The 20,376-nt window shown below is 36.5% G+C and overlaps 1 protein-coding gene across 3 annotated transcripts in view; it reads right to left on the reverse strand.

The window, feature by feature from the left end:
• The window catches only part of Pias1 (protein inhibitor of activated STAT 1), a 132,095-nt gene that overhangs the window by 81,587 nt on the left and 30,132 nt on the right, over nt 1-20,376 (reverse strand). For all 3 annotated transcript variants that reach the window (XM_047538532.1, XM_047538533.1, XM_047538531.1), the window contains exon 2: nt 16,788-17,232. In XM_047538532.1, the coding sequence (XP_047394488.1) occupies nt 16,788-17,232 (445 nt within the window). The remainder of the gene's footprint in view (nt 1-16,787; nt 17,233-20,376) is intronic.

Consider the following 20,376-nt stretch of genomic DNA (forward strand, 5'->3'; position numbering starts at 1 on the left):
CCTTTCCAATACGTATCAGAGCCTGCATGCTTGAATGTACATCACCTCATCTCCAGACACTGGCTATTAGGCATGTGGAAGAAGGAAACTCAATTAAAAAAAAAAAAAAAAGAGAATACTGTGAAATATAATCCAATGCCAGAGGAGCCCTTGATGGAAAACACCAGTAACCAATGTTATTTAGACATAGAAGAAACCTTACCTGCATTGCACAGAACAAGATTATCATTTTAACTATTTAGGAGCATTGGAGCATCTGCTAACTTTTTTCCCTAAGGCAAAACCCAACCTATGTGTGTGTGTATATATATATATACATACATGTACATATTCACATATATTTCAATTCAAATTTATTAATTTATTAAATAAATTATTCATATATCTTCCCCAAAATTGTAAATATGGAAAAAGTCTAATTTTAAAAGAAAAAGGCTCCAATCTAGATTTCTAAAATACTGAAATTATAAATTCAGTACAACTAGGTTGCTAGTATTATATAGAAAGTATCAGTACACTGTCCCACACTAACTGAGAACTATTTTCAACAAAGCTCAGGAAACTTCGAATACATACATAACCCAAAGAAAAGGTATCTTTGGTGTTTAATGAAAAACACTATTTCACAAACAATAAAAACTTAAAATAGAAACCACATTCCAAATCCTAAAAAGGAGAAGGATAAAACACAATAGTGGCTTTTAAAACAAACTGAAAAATGGTTTCAATGTGTTCAATTCAAACAGTTCCCAAACTGGGTCTGGTGGTAGCTTGTACCTGTAATCCCAGCGACTCAGGAGGCTAAGGCTTGAGAACTACAAATTCAAGGCCAGACTCAGCAACTTGGCAAGGACCTAAACAACTTAGGAAGACCCTGTCTCAAAATAAAAATAAAAAGTGTTGGGATGTGATTCAGTGGTAAAGCACCCCTAGGTTCAATTCCTGGTATTGGGGGTAGGGTGGGGGTTCATCCAGATACTTTCCAAACAATATTAGGTCTCTTTCAGAATTTTAGAAGAAATGGAGATCATCTTCACAGATGATTTCTAACTATTTTTTTTTGGGGGGGGGGGTGCTACCAGCAATTGAAACCAAGGGTGTTTAACCACTGAACCACATCCCCCACACTTTTTTTATATTTTATTTTGAGACAGCTGAGGCTGACTTTGAACTTGTGATCCTCCTGCCTTAGCCTCCCAAACCCTGGGATTTCAAGTGTGCACCACCAAATGGAAATTTCTAGCTTTTTAATGGTAATTTCTGGTAAAAAGCCAGAGATTAAGTAGCAAAAAATAATAATGAAATAGTAATAACAAAGGGAAGAATACAGACATAAAACTCTTTGATAAAAAATGTAATTTAGGGAGATCCAAGATGGCAGACTAGAGGGAGGCTGCGTTCCTTGTCGCTCTGTAACTCTGGTTTCAAGCAGAGGATATCTGTTTCTTCGTGAGGCAGTTTTTGCTGCTTATAGATTCCCTGTTTACCCCATTTGTCTACTGTGATCACCTGCAGTCTGCCAGCATATCCACTCCTTTTTTGAGTGCAGATTGCGCACTGGCAGGCGCTTATCACCTGCCATTTGCCTGCCTCTTGCCTGTCCATCACCTGCCTTACACCTATCCATCACCCACCGCCCAAGGTTCACCTCCCGATTGTACGAGAACAGTCAGCAAACTGATCGCCAATGACAGTAAAGCGCCACCTGCCTGCTCTTGCCTGGAAGTTCACTGTGACAGTACCTGCAGGTTTGATTACACGTGGCTGCCGCCATCTTGAGACAATAGCCAGGCCCCGTAGGACCCATGGCTGGACTGACTGAGCCCCATCTCCAGGATCCCGCAACCTGACCGATCACTCCCTGACTCCAGGGCCCTCACATCAACTGACTGCTCCCTGCCACCAGGACACCCAGACCAACTAACTGCACCCTATCACCGGGATCCCAGACCGACTGATTGCAACCGGCCTCTAGGATCCCGCAACCACACCAAACACACCCGACCTCCACAATCCCTGCCTGACCAACCCCACCCCGCCTCCAGGACCTCCAGTCGAGCACGTCCACACCTGGAGCTGCAGCTCCCCATTTGCCAACACATTTCAAAGCCAGAGTGGCCATCTTGGATAATCCTGGAAGCCATAGCTCCGATCTTTAGGTGGGGCAAATCCCATCCTGAGACACCTGCTGGACTCTTGAAGCTCATTGTCAGGTACCTCACATGCATCAGGCTACTGAACTTTGGGAGGTTTGAATACTATATGACTGTTATAGTGTAGATTTTCTTTATTCTCCATGTTGAACAATTTTAAGTTTTTATTCCTTTACTTTTCTTGCTCTCTTTTCCTTTTGTATCCCTGTTCCCTCAGTCTCTTTTTCCCTTTTTGCATGCTAACATCCAATTTCTTTTGCTTTTACTCTCACCCTTTCTACTATCTAGAACTTCTGTATATTCTTTTCTCATCCCATTAACACTACATCCTACATCCCTCTGCATCCTCTTTGTTCTCCATTAGAAACTGCAGACCTTATTGCAAATCTGTTTGTTACACTGAAGATAATATTTGAACTCATTGTGTTTATTATGACAATATTGTTAATGTCCTCATAGTGATTATTTGGTCTAGGACTGCATAGTGTCTGAATTGGGCACCGCTAATATTGATCTCCCCTTAAAGAAAAGGTTTTGGAAACCTACAAGACCACTATAAGCCTATACGGGGAAATCTTCAATACCCCAGATCTGTACTGCTAGAGGGGAAGATACATGAACAACATGAAAAAACAAGGGAAGAAAATGATCCAAACAAATCTAGATTCTATATTAATAGAATCCAATGACAGTATGTTAGAAGAAATGTCAGAAAAAGACTTCAGATTATACGTGATTAAGATGATTTGCGAAGCAAAGGATGAGATAAGAGAGCAAATGCAGGCAATGAATGATAATACGAATAAGCTGAAAGAGCAACTGCAGGAAGCAAAAGATCATTTCAACAAAGAGATAGAGATTCTTAAAAAAAAAAAAAAAAAAAAAACAAATCCTTGAAATGACGGAAACAATAAACCACATGAAAAACTCAATGGAAAGCATCACCAAAAAACTAGACCACTTGGAAGACAGAACCTCAGACAATGAAGACAAAATATTTAATCTTGAAAATAAAGTTGCCCAAACAGAGAAGATGGTAAGAAATCATGAACAGAACCTCCAAGAACTATGGGACATCATGAAAAGACCAAATTTAAGAATTACTGGGATTGAGGAAGGCACAGAGATACAAACCAAAGGAATGAACAACCTATTCAATGACATAATATCAGAAAATTTCCCAAGCCTGAAGAATGAAATGGAAAATCAAATACAAGAGGCTTACAGAACACCAAATGCACAAAATCACAACAGATCCACACCAAGGCACATTATAATGAAAATGCCTAACATTCAAAATAAAGATAGGATTTTGAAGGCTGGAAGAGAAAAGCATCAGATTACATATAGGAGGAGACCAATACAGATAGCAGCCGACTTCTCAACCCAGACTCTAAAAGCTAGAAGGGCCTGGAACAACATATTTCAAGCTCTGAAAGAACATGGTTGCCAACCAATCCTATACACAGCAAAACTAACCTTCAGATTTGAAGATGAAATAAAATCCTTCCATGATAAACAAAAGTTAGAAGAATTTACAAATAGAAAGCCTGCACTACAGAATGTTCTCAACAAAATATTCCATGAGGAGGAAATGAAAACAACAATGTATGTCAGCAAAAGGAGGAACTACCTTAGAGAAAAACCACTCAAAGGAGAAACCAAGCCAACTTAAAAACCAAAAATAAGCCAAATGACTGGGAATACAAATCATATCTCAATAATAACCCTGAACGTTAATGGCCTAAACTCATCAATCAAAAGACATAGACTGGCAGAATGGATTAAAAAGAAAGACCCAACAATATGCTGCCTGCAAGAGACTCATCTCATAGAAAAAGACATCCACAGACTAAAGGTGAAAGGATGGGAAAAAACCTACCATGCACATGAACCCAGTAAAAAAGCGGGGGTTTCCATTCTTGTATCAGATAAAGTAGACTTCAAGCCAAAGTTAGTCAGAAGGGATAAAGGACATTTCATACTACTTAGGGAACCATAAATCAGGAAGACATAACAAGAGTAAATATTTGTGCCCAAAACAACAGTGCATCCCTGTACATCAAACAAATCCTCTGCCATTTCAGGAATCAAACAGACCACAACACAATAATTCTGGATGACTTTACACACCGCTGTCACCACTAGACAGATCTTCCAATCAAAAACAAAACAAAGAAACCATAGAACTCAGTAACACAATCACATATAATATATTCCATCCATATAAATACACATATAAAATATTCCATCCATCAACAAGCAGATTCACTTTGTTCTCAGCAGCACATGGAACCTTCTCGAAAATAGACCATATGTTATGCCACAAAGCAGCCCTTAGGAAATGCAAAAAAAGAGAGATACTGCCTTGTGTTCTATCAGATCATAATGGACTGAGAGTAGAAATCAATGACAAAATAAAAACAGAAATTACTCCAACACCTGGAGACTAAATAATATGCTATTGAATGAAACATGGATAACAGAAAACATCAGGGAGGAGATAAAAAACACTCTTAGAGGTCAATGAGAACAATGATACAACATATCAAAATCTCTGGGATACTATGAAAGCGGTACTAAGAGGAAAATTCATTACATGGAGTGCATTCAAGAAAAGAATGAAAAGTCAACAACTAAATGACCTAACATTACAGCTCAAAGCCCTAGAAAAAGAACAGAATAACAGCAAAAGTAGTAGAAGACAGGAAATAATTAAAATCAGAGCTGAAATCAATGAAATTGAAACAAAAGAAATAATTCAAAAAATCGACAAAACAAAAAGTTGGTTCTTTGAAAAAGTAAACAAAACAAACCCGTAGCCACACTAACAAAGAGAGAAAACTCAAATTACTAAAATTCATGAAAAAGGAAATATCACGACAGACACCACTGAGATACATAACACAATGAGAAGCTACTTTGAAAATCTGTATTCCAACAAAATAGATACTACCGAAGACATTGACAAATTTCTAGAGACATATGCTCCTCCCAAGCTGAACCAGGAGGACATACACATTTAAACAGATCAATATCAAGCAATGAAATAGAAGAAGCCATTAAAAACCTACCATCCAAGAAAAGCCCAGGACCAGACGGATTCTCAGCCGAGTTCTACAAGACCTTCAAAGAAGAACTCATCCCAATACTTCTCAAAGTATTCCAGGAAATAGAAAAGGAGGGTACCCTACTGAACTCACTCTATGAAGCTAATATCACCCTCATACCCAAACCATGTAAAGACACATCAAGGAAAGAAAATTTTAGACCAATATCCCTGATGAATACAGATGCAAAGATCCTTAACAAAATACTCGCAAACCATATCCAAAAACATATTAAGAAAATTGTGCACCACGATCAAGTGGGGTTCATCCCTGGAATGCAAGGATGGTTTAACATCCGTAAATCAATAAACGTAATCCATCATGTCAATAGATTTAAGGATAAGAATCATATGGTTATTTCAATTGACGTAGAAAAGCCTTCGACAAAATACAACACCCCTTCATGCTCAAAACACTAGAAAAAATAGGGATAGTAGGAACATACCTGAACATTGTAAAGGCTATTTATTCTAAGCCCATGGCCAACATCATACTTCTTCTTTTTTCTTTTTTCGGTGCTGGGGATCAAACCCAGGGCCTTGACTGAGCTCTCTCTCCAGCCCCCCAACATCATTCTTAGTGGAGAAAAACTGAAACCACTCCCTTTAACAACAGGAACAAGACAGGGATGTCCTTCTTTCACCACTTCTATTCAACATTGTCCTCGAAACTCTAGCCAGAGCAATTAGACAGACTAAAGACATTAAAGGGATACAAATAGGAAAAGAGGAACTTAAGCTGTCACTATTTGCTGATGACATGATTCTATATTTAGAGGATTCAAAAAACTCCTCCAGAAAACTTCTAGACCTCATCAATGAATTCAGCAGAACAGCAGGCTATAAAATCAACATGCATAAATCTAAAGCATTTTTAGACGCAAGCAAAGAAACATCTGAAAGGGAAATGAGGAAAACAACTCCATTTGCAATAGCCTCAAAAAAAAAAATAAAATACTTGGGAATCAATCTAACCAAAAAGGTAAAAGATCTCTACAATGAAAACTACAAAACACTGAAGAAAGAAATTGAGGAAGACCGTAGAAAATGGAAAGATCTCCCATGTTCTTGGATAGGCAGAATTAATATTGTCAAAACGGCCATACTACCAAAAGTGCTATACAGATTCAATGCAATTCCAATTAAAATCCCAATGATGTACCTTACAGAAATAGAGCAAGCAATCATGAAATTCATCTGGAAAAATAAGAAACCCAGAATAGCTAAAGCAATCCTTAGCAGAAAGAGCGAAGCAGGGGGTATCATAATACCAGAACTTCAACTCTACTACAAAGCAATAGTAACAAAAACGGCATGGTATTGGCACCAAAATAGGTAGATCAATGGTACAGAATAGAGGACACGGACACAAACCCAAAAAAATACAATTTTCTCATACTAGACAAAGGTGCCAAAATTATGCAATGGAGACAAGATAGCCTCTGAACAAATGGTGCTGGGAAAACTGGAAATCCATATGCAACAGAATGAAACTAAACCCCTATCTCTCACCCTGCACAAAAATCAACTCACAATTGATCAAGGACCTTGAAATCAGACCAGAGACCCTGCATCTTATAGAAGAAAAAGTAGGTCCAAATCTTCACCTTGTTGGCTTAGGATCAGACTTCCTTAACAGGACTCCCATAGCACAAGAAATAAAAGCAAGAATCAATAACTGGGACAGATTCAAACTCAATAGCTTTCTCTCAGCAAAGGAAACTATCAGCAATGCGAAGAGAGAGCCTACAGAGTGGGAGAATATCTTTGCCACTCATACTTCAGATAGAGCACTAATTTCCAGAATATATGAAGAACTCAAAAAACTCTACACAAAGAATACAAATAACCCAATCAATAAATGGGCTAAGGATATGAACAGACGCTTCACAGAAGAAGATCTACAAGCAATCAACAAACATATGAAAAAATGTTCACCATCTTTAGTAATAAGAGAAATGTTCCATCTCACCACAATTAGAATGGTGATTATCAAGAACACAAGCAACAATAGGTGTTGGTGAGGATGTGGGGAAAAAGGTACACTCATACATTGCTGGTGGGGCTGCAAATTAGTGCAGCCACTCTGGAAAGCAGTGTGGAGATTCCTGAGAAAACTTGGAATGGACCTACCATTTGACCCAGCTATCCCACTCCTCAGCCTATACCCAAAGGACTTAAAGTGAGCATACTACAGAGATACAGCCACATCAATGTTCATAGCTGCTCAATTCACAACAGCCAGATTGTGGAACCAACCTAGATGTCCTTCAATGGATGAATGGATAAAGAAACTGTGGGCCAGATTGTGGAACCAACCTAGATGTCCTTCAATTGATGAATGGATAAAGAAAATGTGGTATATATATACAATGGAATATTACTCAGCCATAAAGAACGATAAAATTATGGCATTTGCAGGCAAATGGATGAAACTGGAGAATATCATGCTAAGTGAGATAAGCCAATCTCAAAAAACCAAAGGAAGAATGATATCGCTAATAAGTGGATGATGACACATAATGGGGGGTGGGAAGGGTTAGTGTTGGGGTTGGAGTTGGGTTTAGGGAGGGGGGCAGGAATGGAGGAAGGAAGGACTGTATAGATGGAGGGGAAGGGTGGGAGGGGAGGGGGGGAAGGGAAAAAATGGCAGAATGAATCAAACAACATTACCCTATGTAAATTTATGATTACACAAATGGTATGCCTTTACGCCATGTACAAATAGAGAAACAACATGTATCCCATTTGTTTACAATAAAAAGAAAAAAAAAAAAAAAAGAAACTGTGGTATATATATACAATGGAATATTACTCAGCTATAAAGAATAATAAAATTATGGCATTTGAAGGCAAATGGATGAAACTGGAGAATATCATGCTAAGTGAGATAAGCCAATCTCAAAAAACCAAAGGATGAATGATCTCGCTGATAAGCGGATGATGACACATAATGGGGGGTGAAAGGGGGGCAAGAATGGAGGAAGGAGGGATGTATAGAGGGAAAAGAGGGGTGGGAGGGGTGGGGGGGAAGGAAAAAATAACAGAATGAATCAAACACCATTATGCAGTGTAGATGTATGATTACAGAAATGGTATGCCTTTACTTCATGTACAAATAACATGTATCCCATTTGTTTACAATAAAAATAAATTTAGAAAAAAAATATATATATATTACTTCCTCCCTTCTCTCAATTATTCCCCCCCAATGAAAACCTGCTTAAAGAGGTAAAAGAGAGGGGCTGGGGAGATAGCTCAGTCGGTAAAGTGCTTGCCTTGCAATCACAAGGCCATGGGTTCGATTCCCAGCACCACCAAAAAAAAAAAAAAAAAAAAAAAAAAAAAAAGAGGTAAAAGGGAGGAGAATATATCATGCTAAGTCAGATAAGCCAATCTCAAAAAACTAAAGGACAAATGATCTCACTGATAAGCGGATGAGGACATATAAGTTAGCATTAGGGTTAGGGTTAGGTTTAGGGTTAGGGATAAGGAGGGTGGTAAGAATGGAGGAAGGAAGGACTGTATAGAGGGAAAAAAGGGGTGGGAGGCGTGAGGGGGAAGGGAAAAAATAACAATGAATCAAACAACATTACCCTATATAAATTTATGATTACACAAATGGTATGCCTTGACTCCATGTACAAATAGAGAAACAACATGTATCCCATCTGTTTACAATAATATAAAAAAAAAAAAGAGGTAAAAGGGAAATAAAAGATTTCTTTAAAAAAAAATCTCAACCATAATAATGACCCAAGTTGCTTACCACAAAAGAAATCACTTATTCTCAGGTAAGAAAGCAACAACCAAACCTAAACACACACACACACACACACACACACACATCTAATTTCACTGATTTCAGAACTAAGTAAGAATGATGTAAAGAAAAAAAAAGAAAGAAAGAAAAAAAAGAAAGAAATTCAGCAGAAGCTCTCTTAACCGACATTCCAAATAACCTGGTTAACTCATGCTCTCCATTCCTCTCTAAACCAGCGTGAGGGATTCCCTAGTACAGTGGCTGTGACCTGACACCTCTCCAAAGGTTCTGTACACTTCTCTCATACCAGTGTGTGCTCACCAAGAAGCAAAGGTAAATTTATTCTCAGACCTATTTGTTTTAGTTTCACTTGGAATCCCAATTGCAAAAGTTAACTGAATGTTACAGTAAAAAAGAAAGACTTGCCATTTTATGAGAAGGAAGTTGAATGTTCTGCAAAGACCTGAGAAATACAATTTGCTTTTTAAAAAATGTCATGGAATTAGGTAAAATAATCCACCAGGCATGGCAGGCACAGTGTAATCCCAGTGGCTCCAGAGGCTGAGACAAGAGGATCCTGAGTTCAAAAGCCAGCCTCAACAACGACAAGGTGCTAAGCAACTCAGTGAGACCCTGTCTCTAAATAAAATACAAACTAGTGCTGGGGATGTGGCTCTGTGGTTGAGTGCCCCTGAGTTCAATCCCTGGTACCAAAACAAACAAACAAAAAACACCACTTTCCCCTCAACTGACAGATTTTGCATTCAACACTGCTTTACAAAAGTCTTTAAATTCACTTCCTACTATAAGGACTCTCAAATTGGGAAATCAGAAGTGTCAAAAGAAAAGACCTTGACCTATATCAAGAGTGGCAAGTGATTATACATTAAAGTAAAATATTTAAAGCGCTCTGCAAGCTCAGTCAGTAGAGCATGAGATAACTGTTTATTAAGTTTTATTTTTACCATTCATTACCTTTATCAATTAACTACTGGCAGCCAGATGCAGTGGTATATGCCTATAATCCCAGCTGCAAGGGAGGCTGAGGCAGGAGGATCCCAAGTTCAAAGCCAGCCTCATCAACTTAGCAAAGCTCTAAGCAACTTAGTGAGATCTTGTCTCTAATAAAATATAAAAAAGGGCTGGGGATGTGGTTCAGTGGTTAAGCACCCCAGGATTGAATCCCTGATACCAAAAGTAAAAATAAAAACAATTAACTACTGGTTCTAGTTGGATTGGTTAACAGGGGTGCCTCAGTCCATCTGGGCTGCCATAACAAAATACCTCAGACTCAGTAATTTATAAACAAGAGAAGTCTACAGCTCACCACTCTGGAGGATGGGAAAACCAAGACCATAACACCATCAGATCTGGTGTTTGGTAAGGGTCCATTTCTCCCAGATAGCACCTTCTCATCAAGTTCTCACATGGAAGAGGCAAAAAACCTCCACTGGGTCTCAAGAGCACGAATTACGTTCATGAGGGCTCTGCCTTATGAATCACCTCCTTAAAAACCGTACCTCTTAATACCACTGCATTGGGGATCAGTTTCAAACACAAGGGTTTTGTGGGGACAGAAACATACAGATCCTAACAAGTAGATAAAATGCCCTTCAGTAACCATCTATAAGAAAGTTGAATTAGAACATCAGAAATAACATAAGTCAACAATTTTGTCTCATACCAGTCAATGAGAAACATCTAATCCATAAAAGCACACAATTAATAGTTCAAAATTGTTAAAACACCAAAAGAGAAGACATTCCTTGAGACCCAATTTGTTTTAAATTTGATGGAAAGCAAATAAGATGAGTCAAACTTTTATGACTGCTCCAAATGAATGCAAGGCTGTCTTCTTCATCTAAGCCTCTGAAATAATTTAAACTACTAAAAAAATTAAAACTGTGTTGAAAATGTATTTTCTACATGAAAATTTACCTGAGTCAAGAAAGACATAAATAACTAAATTAGTAACAAATACAAAACAAAGTCTAAGTCAGATCAAATACTACAATCTTATTCTCCCAGTCACCATAAAAAATATTTTGCTTTGCTATGCTCTAACACATCAACTTAAACAATAATATTATAAACTGAGAATTACATCTAGGTATATAACAACAATATTAAAGAACTGAGGAAAAACATCAAGTAATCACCTTCTCTGAAAGGATATATAAGGTACTTTAAATCAAAGACAGTTTTCCTTTTGACTTTCCATCTAAGCAAGTGATTTCCATGGATTCTACATTAAACATGATTATTTTTGTAATCAGGTGAAAAATTTTAATACATTAAATTTCAAAGGCATCAATTAACCACAGAGATTAAAATGACGGTGTGGCAATAGAAGGAAGGATATCCTTCTTCTCTACTCTACTTCCAATCCTTATTACTATCACTACTGATGATGGGAGAGTACGCTACATACCTCAGTTGTGTTTATGTGGCAAAATGGCTAAAACTCCATTGAATTAACGGAAATAGAAGATTTCACCTCATATTAAAATAATTTGGAGAACTAATAAATGTTTAATGAACAACTACCAAATTATAGGTTCATATCTAGTTAGGGGACTATATAGATAAATACTGCAGAGACTTTATTTTGAGGAAAAACAACAAAAACACCTAATAAAAGGTCAATTAAATGTTATGAGAGCATATAGAAAATAAAAGTTGATTGTGAGTGGGGAAGGAATAGACAGATTAAAGGAAGGAAATATTAAAAGATTTGATGGAAAAGGAGTTTTTTAAAAAGCACTGGAAAGAGGCCTCAGAAATAAGAAGTTTTGGATACTGACAAGCAAAAGTATATAATAAAGCAATCATTTTACTTTACTTTTATTTCACTTCTCAATTCTAGTTAACTATGAACAATGGGAACAATACTTTCACATATGGTTGCAAACTAAAGACGTTAAAATTATTCTGTTTTAAAGAAATAATAAGGCTGGAGGTTTAGCTCGCTGGTAGTATGTGCTAAGTAGATGTGAAGGCTCTAGGTTCAATCCCTAGTTCAGAGAGACAGAGGAGAAATAACAACAAAATGATTCCAATAAAGCATTAACAATTATTCAAATGGAGGTTATCAGAACTTTTGTTTCGGGTTTAATTCAAAACACAAACCATACATTAAACATTCAACTGAAATGTGAACATCTTAAAATGTGTTTAAAATCTAGTACCATAGCCAACAATGGAAGGGAAAAGATGAAAAATTAAATTTACCTGTCATGTTCTAGACTCAAGAACTAGTTGTCATCAACAAACCAGCTATAGACCAAAACTAAGATTCCTCCTTTTCTCCTCCACATCACTGGGAATGAAGCCAGTGGTACTCTACCACTGAGCTACAACCCCAGCTCTTTTTTCTGTGAGACAGGGTCCCACTATGCTGTCCAGGCTGGCCTCAAATGTGTGATCATCCTGCCTCAGTCTCCAGAGGAGCTGAGATTACAGGCATGAACCATTACACTCAGTTCAGAAATAGTCTTTTTAATAACATTAAGGAATCTATAAAAATCGAACCTTAAAATATAATCATTCTAAATTCTCCAGATTACTTTTTTCAATAGTTACTTTTCAGATTTAACAAGTATTCTCCTGCAACAAATATTCAATGAGTGAATGAAGTTCCACAAATTATTTTTTAGTAAGATCTTTTAATGTATAATCAAAATATTTGCTTTTATTTTAGTTTTATGATAAGGAGAAATTGGAACTCTACTTACATACCACCAAGCAATTCTAAGTCACCTATTCATTTTGCAATTTTGTGTGAATATATACCCAAACAATGGATTTATTCATGAAAATTGGCTTTAAAATCAAATTATACTTTACCTACACTGAATCATTGTTATTTGCAGCAATTGTGTTCTATAAAAAGTCACCCAAGCACTAAATTAGTAAATACAAAACACTGTTCCTAGGAGGAACACAGGATTAGGTTCCTGCAAGCCTCTGGTCATAACATTTTCATCAAATGATGAATACACAACCTTGTTTAACGTATGTTTCAGTTTAGACGCCTCATTTAATATGTACTATCATTCGTTAACATTGAATTCATGACCAACAATACTGTTAACTCATGCCTAAGCAAATGTTACCTGCACCTTCTGTATAAGGCACATCACAGCCTTCTTGCACTCAGAATGCTAGACAACACTCCACCACCATTTTTAAACAGCAAAATCACCAAAAAAGAAAAAAGTACAAAACTGCCCCCCCCCAAGTAGCAACAGATAAAACACAAAGGGGACACTTGTTTACAGTATAAGGGCTGAACGTAAGAAGGCAAAGGAGTATCACCTTACTCATCAGGCAATTCCAATTTTTCACCATTCTGCAAATGTCCACAAATGAAAGTGATCTATTTTTTTTTAAATATTTTTAGTTGTAGATGGACAAAATAACTTTGTTTATTTATTTATGTGGTGCTGAATATCGAACCCTCATGTGCTAGGCAAGCGCTCTACCAATGAGCGGCAATCCCAGCCAGAAAGTGATCTATTTGATTAATTTTGGACTTACAAATTAATTCCAGCAAGCGGGCAAATTTATAAATAGAGAATCTGCAAATAATGAGGATTGACTATACAAGAAAAACCCAATTAAATAAATTTCATGGGAAATATTTTAATACTTCAATCCAGCATATTTTATAAACATGAGAACTTACATATTGGTATGTATCAAGAATGGACAAAAATTTATGATGATGTTTTTCAAATCACCCTAAAAACCTCATTTAAGTGTTCTTATGAAGTTTACAGATGAAGAATAAAGATGGAAAATTATTTAAAATTTATTGTCCATCCTTTAAAGAGTTAATAGGGGCAAATAATATAGAAAGGCATCATACACCGTTTGCAATTTTAATAACATTACTTCTTTCTTTTTTTTGGGGGGGGTGGGTTCTAAGAATCAAACACAGAGCCTTGCACATGCTTAGCATGCCCTTTACCACCAAACTACACCCCCAACCCTGATAATACAATGTCTTATGAGCTATGTGCTTCTAATATCTCCTTCAGGAAAAAAAAAAAATCAGAAGTTTACCTATTACTATTACACATTTAAAAAAATTCATAAGGAAGCCAGTAACAGTGGTACACACGTATAATCCCAGCTTACTTGCAAGGCTGAGGTAGGATATTCGCAAGTTTGAGAGGTCAACCTGAGCAACTTAGTGAGATCCTGTCTGAAAATTAGAAAGAAAACTAAAATAACTTAAATTAAAAATTTTTTAGGCTGGGGATGTAAACCAGTGACATACTGCTTTGCCTAACATATACAAGGCCCTGAGTTCAATTCCCAGTACCACCCCCACCCAAAAAAAAAAAACATTAAATATTACTCCATGTAACCACGTGTGTCCAGATTGGATTTATACTCTCCATAACAAAATGTATATACATCATCTCATCACAATAACACTTGAAATTATCAGTGAAAATAAAAACACAATACATTAACTATTAAGACCACAGGAAAATGTGAAAGCTGGGAATCAAATAAAAGCCACCAATATTTTTTTCCTTTCAAAATTCAGATTACACTAATTGTAACATGTTTTTAATAGTGAAAAACTAGAAAAATTTGTCTTTTAATAACTCATTGAAGTCATGCAATAGTATGCAGTTTTTAAAAAGAAATGAGCTAGACTATATACATATACATACACATATGCACACAATACAGACTTTATATAGATGAAGGTATGGCCTTTAATTTAAAATAAGAGATCAGACAAACAAGAGAAGATATTTATACTAATGAGGGAAGAAAATACAAGGCAAATCACATAATACTAGGTACATAATTCCTTCTGTTACCAGCCAGGCATAGTAGCACACACCTGTAATCCCAGCAAGTTGGAAACCTGAGGCAAAAGAACTACAAATTTAAGATCAGCCTCGGCAATGTAGTGAGACACTTAGCAACTGAGTGAGACCATGTCTTAAAATAAAAAAATGAAAAAAGGACTGGCAAGGTATCTCAATAGTAAAATATCCTTGGATTCAATCAGGAAGAGAAGAAAAGCAGACAGGACAGGCAAGCAAGAAGGGAAAAAAATTGCTTTATTTGTTTGGGTATACACACTAAAATTGCTAACGAGGAAGGGGATTTGGCAATTGAGGGGCAGAGTACACTGGGAATTAAAACGGGTACAACACCACTGAGTTACATTCACAGTCCTTCATAATTTTTTATTTTGAGACAGGTCTCTTACTAGGTGGTTGAGTCTGGCCTTGAACTTAGAATCTTCCTACTCAACCTCCTGAGTATCTAGGAAAACAGGCATGCCACTATGCCCAGCAATAATTTTTTTATTTTTCGCAATGAGCATATATAAGTTTTATAAGCATTAGATAGGTTCTCAACAAATTTAATCTTTTGTTATGGCCATTTAAATAAAATGTGACATAAAATTCATGTTGTTTGAAAATTACTATTATCTTAACTTCAGTAAATTCTGGTAAATATAATTAATACTGCCACTTCCCAGTTCAAAGATGGATTTCTGTAAAATTATTCTCAAAAACTATTCTCAACACTCACCAATCCCCAAAACTGAAAAGCTTAATGATTTATGACAGGAATCAACAAACTTTTTCTGTTAAGAACCAGATAGTTGGCTTGGGAGGCTGAGGCAGGAGGATAGCAAGTTCAAAGCCAGCCTCAGCAACTTAGTTAGGCCCTAGCAATTCAGTGAGACCCTGTTTAAATAAAATATTAAAAAGGGCTGCGGGATGTGGCTCAGTGGTCAAGTGTCCTGGGTTCAATCCCTAATACCAAAAGAAAAAAGAAAAAAAAGAGCCTGATAGTAAATATTTTAGACTTCACAAGCACACTTGGTCTCCATTACATATTTTTTGATTTGTTTTGTTTTTACAACTCTACAAATATTTTTTTTAAATTCTTGGCCAAACCCACACAAAAACAGGCCACATGCTAGGATAAACTTTCCAGTCACAGTCTACCCATCACTGATTTATAAGGAACCAGCATCTAGAAGTCTAATATTTTAAATATTATACCAAGGGTTTTAAAGGTCACAACAGGGTCAGTTTTATTCTACATTAAGCAACATTATAGCACTCAAAATTACAAGTTGATTAATACATTGAATTCTACAAGCTAGACAAACTAATGAAACAATGTGAGAACACAGTAAATGAAATTTCAAGCATTCATATTTTATAATCAAGATCATGTGTGTGTGCCTGCAAAGCACACATATTCATTGGAGAAAAAAAAAAATCAGCTGAAATTTAAACACTATACATCAAAGTTCAAATCTCCTTTTATGATAATTAAAACCATTCACACATTCAAGTAATCAAAACTCATCAATCTTTACTGGAAATTAAGAACTGAATTCAGAGACTGGTAGTGATTTGGTTTTAATTTTTTAATTTGTAAGAGTTATTGTAAAATAATAACCAACAATATCATATTTACTCTGAAGTCCATATTCTTGCTGGATGTGGTGGCACAAGCCTATAATCCCAGCAACTCAGGAGGCTGAGGCAGGAGGATCACAAATTCAAGGCCAGCCTAGGCAATTTAGCAAGACTCTGTCTTGAAAACTAAAAAGAACTGATATAGCTCAGCAGTAGATCACCCCTGAGTTCAATTCCCAGTACCAAAAAAATTTTCATTATGAATAATGAACTGGGTCAAACTAAAATTCTCAAATGAAAAATTCATCCTGCAAAAGAAACCAGATACTCTTTTATAATAATCTTACCTAGACTTGTGGGTTTTATCAGTTCATCCAATAAGTCATAAAATGGTAGTTTTTGAAGTTTTATATCCGGATGGACTGGATGAAGAGCTGATGTAAGATGTGGGAGTTCCAGTTCATGTTTAGGTCCCAGGAGAGAAACAGGGAGTAACGGTGATGATGCAGGGTGACCATCGTAAGTGAGTTGTGGAATGGTGGATGGAGACAAAGTTGCTGGCATAGGACTTGAATGTACATTGGGGATGGACAAGTCCGCAGGCGTCATGATTTTCTGGGGGAACCGCCGCCTATAGAGTTCTTTAATTTTCATTTGTACAGCAGGACTACAGCCAGCCTTTAGCAAATGCAGGGCTTTTGTGAGAAGTTCGTGTTTGCGTCCGTGCTTGTTTCTCCCAGCGTAGCCCAACAGTACTTGTAGTTCAGAAACTCTAAGGCTCATAACCATTTGCTTAGAGAAAAAATAAAATATAAAACATTAGTATCCAATAAAAATAATTTAGAGTATTAACAATTTTACTATAACCCGTCCCTTCCTTATGGTTTGTTTAAAGAACAGATCACTGACAAGGATAATGATTTTAAACTTAAAATATAATCACTTAAATAACCAAAAAAATTTAAAAGTAATGTTCATAAATTCATTGACTTCCACCCAGTATTAAGAAAGATGTAAGATAAAGTATACACCCGGTATGCATCCACTGTTAATGATGACACTGTCAGGTATTTATCAAACACTGAATCTCCAGGAGAGTATACTATATAGAAAGCAAAGGTGATAGATAACGTGCCCTCAAGAACATTTCTGTTTTTGTGGGGGAAAATTCTGTAAGTATACTTGAAACAGTCCACCTCAAACACAAGATGTAGGAAGAATATCAGTCACATATTACCAAGTATTACATTCTGTAGTAACTCAGAATGTATAGGACTTAAACTATACCTTTTTTGGTTCCCTTATATACCAGATCCTACATTAAATATTTTCATATGGGCTGCACTTAATCTTTACAACTCCACAGCTGTTATCCTTTCTGCTTTACATACAAGAAGACTAGCTCGGGAAACTTATAAATAACTTACCTAAGGTCACAAAGGTAAGTGAAAGTCAAACCCAAATCTGTCAGATTCTAAAGTTCAGTCAGGCACTTTCCACTAAACTATTAGGAAAAGAACAGAAGCTAGACATATATTACTCTTACCCTATTTGGAAGGTCAGGTTAAAAATCCAAAAATGATCTACATGCCATAACATACATGAAAGTAGGGGATTTCATTTTCCAATAGTTCAGTTTGTGAACTATTTTCACTGCACATTTTTCATGTCTTTATTTTTAGCACTTAACCTGCTATATTGTCATCTTCTGCTTCTATACTTGGCTGAAGTTCTCGAGGGCACATGATGATGTTATCCTTAGCATCCAGGACTAAGGCTGGACAAGAGTAGAAAATGTCTAGATAATAAATGAATAAACAGGAATGGTATACTAGAAGGGATGGAGGAGGAGTTATAGTTATGTTATCCAAATGCATACTCAAACACTCTACAGAGGAATGCAAAAAGACATAACAAAACTTTAAAAACTGAATTCTACCCCAAATCCTATAAATGTCTCTCCATTTAGATATCATCAGAGGTTGTAAAATCACTAACTATAATGTCAGCAAGGTATTATTTTCTCTCTACTCATCAAAATGTCCCAAACAGTACAAAACAGTCTCAAAATTTTATTATTTATTTTCAAGGGAATAGGGAATTCAGGGTGTGATTGTGCACACCTGTAATCCCAGAACCTAAGCCTGAAGCAGGAGAATCACCAAGTTCAAGGTTAGCCTCAGCAAGTCAGTGAGACCCTGTCTCAAAATAAAAAGGGTTGGGGATGTTGCTCACTGGTAAAGCATCCTATGTGTTCAATCTGCAGGACAGAGGCACACAGGGGGCACAAGGAATTCAAACTGAAATGCACTATTAGTAAGTATGCTTCTGCTTTTAAAGAAACAACATGAACCTTCAAAGGTTTGAGGTTAAAAATAAATTTAAATTGGCATTGGTCAAATATGCTTCAAAATTTAGAGAGAATTATCTTTCCATTTCAATTTAACTCCATTTTTCTTTGTAAAAAACAGAAATAGCAAAACACCAATTACCATGAACTCTTCATGAAAGTTTTTGTCCCTACTCTGTGGGCACAAGTATTTAAAAGTAGCATAGAGAGCCAGAGAGGTGGCACATGCCTGTAATCCCAGCTAGCTGGGAGGCCAATTCAGGAGAATCATTCCAGCTTAGAAGTTCAAGACCAGTCTGGGCAACAATTTGAGACACAGTCTTAAAATAAATAGATAAAAATATAGCACAGACTTATAATTGTTCTATTTTTATGGAACAACACATTGACAAGTTACATAAGATAAAATCTCTTGCTGCTAGGTCCAAAGAAAAAATTAGCGATACAACAATAAACCTAACAGCTCTCAATTATATTTTTTGACTGCCTCTGAAAGGCAAAGCAAGCAATAGCAACATCTAAAATAATACTTAGTACACAGAATGTACTCTAATGATAGTTGCTATTAGCAAGTCATGACTTCTAATTTTTGTTTGTTGCTTCATTTTTGTTTTTAACATCAATCATCAAAATCATGAGGCAGGTATAGTCCTCCTTTTTTATATGGGAAATAGTAAAGTTAAGAAAGTTGTTGACCAAAGAGAATTGAGGCCTCGTTAAGAAAGGGTGGGGCGGGGGCCAGGGAAAGAGCTATGGATTAATCAATAAGAAGTTTGTAGGGGCTAGGGTTATGGCTCGGTGAAGTGCTTGCTTAGCACGCATGAGGCCCTGGGTTTGATCCTCAGTACCACATAAAAATAAAATAAAGGTATAGTGCCCATGTACAACTAAAAAATATATATTAAAAAAAAAAAAAGAAGTTTGTAGCTGAGTGCAGTGGCACAAGCCTGTAATCCCAGCAGCTTGAGAGGCTGAGGCAGGAGGATCATGAGTTCAAAGCCAGTCTCAGCAACTCATGGAGGCCCTAAGCAATTCAGTGAGACCCTGTCTCTAAATAAAATGTAAAAAGGGGATAGGGATGTGGCTCAGTGGTGAACCACTCCTGAGTTCAATCTCTGATATCAAAAAAAAAAAAAAAGAGAGAGAGAGAGAGAGAGAGAAAGTAGTATTAATTTGTATTTGAGTAGTTTCAGCAGAAAGTACCAAGTATAGAATAAAGGCATAATAAAGAACTGGTTTTGAGGGTATTTAAAATAAAGAAGAAAGGAGTGGGAGGGAGGAGGGGGGAAATGCTTGGGAGTGATATTGTTATACTGCATGTACAAATATGTAACAACAAATTCCATTAGTATGTACAACAAAAATGCCACCAATAAAAAATGTGGGGAGAAAAAAAAAAACATAAAAAGGACTGGGATGTAGGTCAATGGTGGAGTCCCTGCCTGGGGTTTGATCCCCAGTATACATGGGGGGAGGGAGTAGACAATAAATCACTTTCTGATCTCAAAAAAAAAAAAAAAAAAAAAAAAAAATTAACATCCCCAAAATCCCCCCAAACAATTCAAATGATTGGCAAATGAATTAAA

The sequence above is a fragment of the Sciurus carolinensis genome, chromosome 2, assembly GCF_902686445.1.
Source record: "Sciurus carolinensis chromosome 2, mSciCar1.2, whole genome shotgun sequence".
In the NCBI taxonomy this organism is placed as follows: Eukaryota; Metazoa; Chordata; class Mammalia; order Rodentia; family Sciuridae; genus Sciurus; species Sciurus carolinensis.